We start from the raw sequence: 6,415 nt of genomic DNA, 5'->3' as shown, positions 1-6,415 counted from the left end.
GCAAGAATTGAGCCTTGTGGGACTCCGCATGTCATGGACGTCCACTTAGACTTATGCTCTCCTATAGTCACATAATAACCTCTCCCTTCTAAGTATGACCTGAACCATTTAATTACCATCCCAGAAAGCCCGACCAAGTTTTCCAGTCTCTCTAGTAGTATGTTATGATCGACAGTATCAAACACAGCACTGAGATCTAGTAGTACCAGCACTGATATTTTGCCAGATTCAGAATTTAAGCGAATATCATTTATTATCTTAATGAGTGCTGTCTCTGTGCTGTGATGCGGTCGAAAACCAGATTTAAAATTGTCCAGGTATCCATTTGAGTTTAAGTATTTGTTCAGCTGATTAAAGACTACCTTTTCAATAATCTTTCCTATAAAAGGAAGATTTTTATAGGAATAGATCGAACAATGGATCGAACAATGGATTGAACAATGGATCGAACAATAGATTGAATAGAATGAACAATAGATTGAACAATAGGATGATGGATAGATGGAATGATAGAAAGAACAATAGATAGGTGAAGCTCATTTGCTTGCCTATATAAAGTAAGCATAATCAATAAGGGGTGTACTGAATTTGATCTTTTAATATCACCGTTTTAAATACATTTGAAGTGTTTTTCACCATATTTTGTCACGCTGTTTAGTGATTGAAATATTGCAGTGGGTGCATATAATATGGATTGCAAATGGCCAAAGCTTGCATTTTGTTCACATATCTGTTTTATTCTTTCGAGAGGTGATCTGAATCTTTGCAGCTTGGTAACAGATGGAAAACTGACAGGCTTGTGCAGCAGTTCTATGGATGTTTTGCCCTCCAGGACTTCGAGCCGGTCGGTGTCCTGTTGATTTGTGCTACCTCCCATTAAAACAGTGGGTAGTACAATTCGACTATGAAAAATGCTACCTGTCAAATTATGGTTTATTAACATCTACACCTACCCCCAACCCTAAACCTACCCTTACAGCAATGCAAATACAGTATTATGTGTTATTCAGGGCTATTGTGGCTAGAAGGGAGACAGCTACGGCTGGAAAACAACAATAAATACATTTTTCTAGCTATTAGATTGTGCTTTAGGACCATCTGACGGGCAGGATCAAGTCAAGTCAAGTCACCTTTATTTATTTAGCGCTTTATACAATACTGATTGTGTCAAAGCAACAAAGCAGCTGCGCTACTTTCTGAAACGCATTTAAATGATTTAAACAGCCATTCAGATTTTTGTATTCGCAGTGGTGTTCATCGCAGCACTGAATACTTAAACACTTAATAGGCTATTTATTTTCAAACTTTTTTACATTTTAATGTGGACAACAATATGCCCTAGATATTGTTTGAAAATGTTTTGATTCTTTATTGTTCGGTCGCACTTAAAATTAAGGCTCTATTAGTTAACATTGGTTAATTCCTTAATTAACAAACTGCCAAAGAACAAAATCTTCTAAACATTCATTAATCTTAGGTCATTTCAATATTTAATAACGCATTGTTAAAATCAAGTGTATTATTTAATGAACCCGAGCTAACGTGAACAGTTGTATTTTTTTAACAAAGATGAATAACTTCTGTAGTAAATGTAGCTATTGCTCATTGTGAATGTTAATGCATTAGCTAAGGTTAACTGATGAGATCTTATTGTAAAGTGTTTATAATTCTTTTGCACTTTAATCTGTGTGAAATGTTTTACTTTATAAATTTTTTCTGTATTGCTTTGTTGTATTTAAATGTTCAGTTCCTTTTGTTATAAGAAAAAAGCTGTTAAACCTGTTATACTGTATTACATTTACATTACATTTAGCAGATGCTTTTATCCAAAGTGACTTACAAATGAGGACAAAGCCATCAAAATCAACAAAAGAGCAATGATATACAAGCGCTATAACAAGTCTCAGTTAGCTTAATGTTTTTTTTAAATTATATAATAAAATGAAAACAGATAGAATGAGAATAGAGCAAGCTAGTGTTAGAGGTCTTTTTGGCTTTTGTTTATTGTATAATAAATAAAAAGAAAACAAATAGATAGAATACAAAAAGAATAGAGGAGCTAGTGTTAGTTTTTTTCTTTTTTAAAGAAACCATCAGTTAGTAAACGAATAGAGTGCAAGTCTAAAAGGGGCAAGTTTTTTTTTAAATGATTATATATAAATCGTCAGTTTGTTGTTTTGTACACATGCACACAGACATTATTTCATACACGACATAATCGTGAGATGCAAGAAACATAGACATATGGCAAGAAATCTGTAGACGCGCCCATAACAACAAAATACAAGTCTGTGAAAGTGTTATGACCTCTTTTTTGCAACTACATTTCAATATCGTGATAATACCGTATACCGTGATAAAAGCATTAGCAATTAATCGCAACGTGAAAAGTTGATATCGTTATATGCCTAGTCAGGACACCGGTCACCTGACTCAAAGCTTCGAGTTAACCCTCCAGAGTCTGCAGTCTGTGATTCTGAGAACAGCGTGACAACAAGCCCCAGATATACGATCCACTGAAAGCACTCGGTGACATCACCCGCTCCGGCATTCCCGCATTCCCCGGACCGTAACGGACACTGGGACGCATTTGTTGACATCAGCACTCAGAATAGGCCCCTGGATTAGGCCCCGGCTCTGGGGAAGCTGGGATGCTTCACTCTTCACCACGCTTTTCTGATCGGCAGATGATTTGCTTTCCAGGGTTTCGCAGCTGCAGATCTCCGGAGGATTATTATTCCGAGCGCTATCCAATAACAAAACGAAAATCCCTGGACACGTCCCTCTGTCCCTGCAGGACAGACTCCGGACACAGGAGGCTTGAAGCGGAGGACAACTCAAAATGCATTAGTGGCTCTCTGAGAAACGATAGTGTTTCAAGATCTCGTCTCGTGTTTTAAAAAGCAAAAGCATCCTGTAGGTTAGCCAGAGGGTGCATTCCTTTCGGTTGTAATGAGCGGAGACACATAATCCACATCTACCGCAGCAGCAGCTCGTTCTTCAGCGGTGGCATCATCTTCATCCACCGAGCGTTATTGATGTGCACTTATGCAACCCATCTAAAAGTAGATGTTTACAATCAGAGCATTTCAATTATGCACCTACTTTAAAAAGCCTAAGCTGCTTCAGCATTAGTAATGTGGCCTTATTATTCACGTCCTGTGTGCTTTTCTTTTGCATTTTCTTGTTTTTCAGAGACTAGACTATAATCATGAATCTCATGGAAAAATATACAAAAATTTCACCACCAAAAAAATAAATGAAATGTTAAAAACTTATAAGAAAAACAATAAATAATAAAATCATATATATAAGAAAAAATATAAGGAAATAAATATATAAATTATTTTTTTTTTAAAAACAATCCTGTATATAATTACTGTAATGATTCTTTATTTTAACTGCAAAGTATTGACACGTCATTGAAGTTCTTATTGTACTTTAATTAAATTGCTGATTTAGATAATTTATCATCACTAATTATTTATATTTATTTAAATAATATTTATGTGCCATAAACAGTGTGGCCAAAATAAAACTGAAACAAAAATTTATATATATATAAAAAAAAAAAGTCAGGATACATTACAGTAAAGACGATTTGGAAAGAAAATGTGCTTAATTGTCATGAAAATATCTTTAATGTTTAATATATATATATATATATATTTTTTTTTTCTTAATTCAGATAATGATGACAAGTAAAACAAGTACTAATATGATATATTAATAGGTCAAAACTAATATTAAAAAAATCATATATAAATCAAAAATCAAAATATAAATCAAAAATAATTTGTATCTTTTTTTTTCTTTCTTATCAAATCACACTAAATATTGAACCAACAGAACACAAATCTTCTCTCAAACACAATGAGATCCTGAAGAGCTCGAGCTTTAATAACAAACTAAGTATCTAAAGATTTTTTTCAAATAAATATTTATCGAGCGCAGTGACTCGTGGGGAAGTCGAGGAGCAACACACGGGAAATTCAACGGAAAGGAATGTGTTGTGATAGCGTGACGTCGCGTGTTTACACGCAAGAGCGTCACGCAAACATGTGATCTGACACACCGATACGTACATCTACTGTCATTCAGCTCTGAGCAAAAAAATAATAAATATCCAACTCGATTTACTAAAGCTTGACCGAATGTAAAACACATTTTTGCTTTTTAACCCACAATACCAAAAAAAGACAGAAAAGAGTGAGTTTGTACGAGAAACAGGCCACACATCAGGTTTATTTATAATCTAAAAGACAAAAATACAAAAGAAAAACCAGTCGAAGTATTAAATCAGACAATAATGAATCATCTGTATGAGCTGTAAATGACATTTAGCAAACACTAATTTCTGCTCAGATTCAGACTTGGAACGGTGCGTTTTCACGAGTTTTGGAAAGTGTGTTGGAGAACCCCGACAGAAGTTTCATTCCTCTGAACTCCACAAACTCAGAGTCCGAGTGGAAGAGGAAATCTCCTCAGATCTTGCGTTTCTTCCATTCGGGCTGATCTTCATCGACCTCTTCTTCCTCCTCCTCGGCGAACAGCGGCTCCGGCTGCGTTCTGTCAGAGAAAAACACGTCGTGAGACACGTTCAGATCTCACACACTGCGCTCAATCAACACAAAACATGATCTGCGGCTCTCTGACAGAGAGGATGATGGGAGATTAATCCAGTTCCCTACTTTCAGTCAGATCACTGATTAAAATACAACATCTGCTGTGAGTCACAGAGGAACACAGACACACACACACACACACACACACACACTCACACTCACACTCTCACACTCAGACACTCACACTCAGACACTCACACACACTCACACTCAGACACACTCTCTCACACTCAGACACTCACACACACTCACACACACTCTCACACTCAGACACTCACACACTCACACACACTCTCTCACACTCAGACACTCACACACTCTCTCACACATACTCAGACACACACACACACACACACACTCTCACACTCAGACACTCACACACTCACACACACTCTCTCACACTCAGACACTCACACACTCTCTCACACACACTCAGACACAGACACTCACACACACTCTCTCACACTCACACTCAGACACACACACACACTCTCACTCAGACACTCACACACTCTCTCACACTCGACACTCACACACACTCTCTCACACCCACACTCACACACACACTCTAGTTTCTAGCTAGTTCATGCATTCATGACCTCTAGACTGGACTATTGTAATGCACTGCTAGGTGGTTGTCCTGCATCTTCAATAAACAAGCTACAGATAGTCCAAAATGCAGCGGCTAGAGTCCTTACCAGGTCAAGAAAATATGATCATATTACCCCAATTTTACAGTCTCTGCACTGGCTACCTGTTAAGTTCCGTATCAGTTACAAAATATTATTACGTGCCTATAAGGCCCTTAATGGGTTAGCTCCTGCATCCCTAACTAGTCTTCTACCACGCTACAATCCATCACGCTCCCTAAGGTCACAAAATTCTGGACTTTTGGTAGTACCTAGGATAGCAAAGTCCACTAAAGGAGGTAGAGCTTTTTCACATTTGGCTCCCAAACTCTGGAATAGCCTTCCTGATAACGTTCGGGGTTCAGACACACTCTCTCTGTTTAAATCTAGATTAAAGACACATCTCTTTGGCCAAGCATTCAAATAATGCATCTCATAATCTTTTACTGCAGTCATAATCTTTTACTGCAGTTATATCTAATCAAATGCACATTATTATTCATTAGTTTGGGTTAAACAAATCATTTTTGCTTGGTTGGAACAGCAGCTACGCTAATTATGTTTGTATTTGTTTCTCTGTCTTTTGCCACGGGATTAACATCCCGTGGTAACTAGGATTCACACAAGCTTCAGTCTGGATCCAGAACACCTGAGAAGAGATGATGCAACCCCTCAGAGGACCTCAGATGATGCCAACCCTGAAACAACATACAGAACTACCACATTTTGCTACAAGTTTGATTGCATCATATAATAATTGCTGTTAATATTATTCATCGTCTGTTTTATTACGTCTTATATTGATTTTTCCGTTCTGCTGGTTCGTCTGGTCAGAGGAGAACTGGCCCCCCGACTGAGCCTGGTTTCTCCCAAGGTTTTTTCTCCATTCTGTCACCGATGGAGTTTTGGTTCCTTGCCGCTGTCGCCTCTGGCTTGCTTAGTTGGGGACACTTCATTTCCAGCGATATCGTTGACATGATTGCAAAGATATTATTTAAACTGAGCTGGATGTTGACATCACTGAATTCAATGATGAACTGTCTTTAACTGAAAAATGAGTGTTTACTATTGTCATTTTGCATTATTGACACTATTTTCCTAATTAATACTGTTCAGTTGCTTTGTCACAATCTGTATTGTTAAAAGCGCTACATAAATAAA

The 6,415-nt window shown here is 37.2% G+C and overlaps 1 protein-coding gene across 1 annotated transcript in view; it reads left to right on the top strand.

Moving 5' to 3' along the window:
• Window positions 1–4,640, top strand: part of LOC107560825 (glial cell line-derived neurotrophic factor-like) — a 17,907-nt gene extending 13,267 nt beyond the window's left edge. Inside the window, exon 4 of the mRNA XM_016245093.1 lies at window positions 4,397–4,640. Within this exon, the coding sequence (XP_016100579.1) occupies window positions 4,397–4,640 (244 nt within the window). The remainder of the gene's footprint in view (window positions 1–4,396) is intronic.
• The last annotated feature ends 1,775 nt before the right edge of the window (window positions 4,641–6,415 follow it).

This window comes from Sinocyclocheilus grahami, unplaced genomic scaffold (assembly GCF_001515645.1).
Source record: "Sinocyclocheilus grahami isolate Dianchi unplaced genomic scaffold, SAMN03320097.WGS_v1.1 scaffold745.1, whole genome shotgun sequence".
Classification (NCBI taxonomy): Eukaryota; Metazoa; Chordata; class Actinopteri; order Cypriniformes; family Cyprinidae; genus Sinocyclocheilus; species Sinocyclocheilus grahami.
The sequence above is the reverse complement of the archived record's forward strand: the minus strand, read 5'-3'. Positions and strand labels throughout refer to the sequence as shown.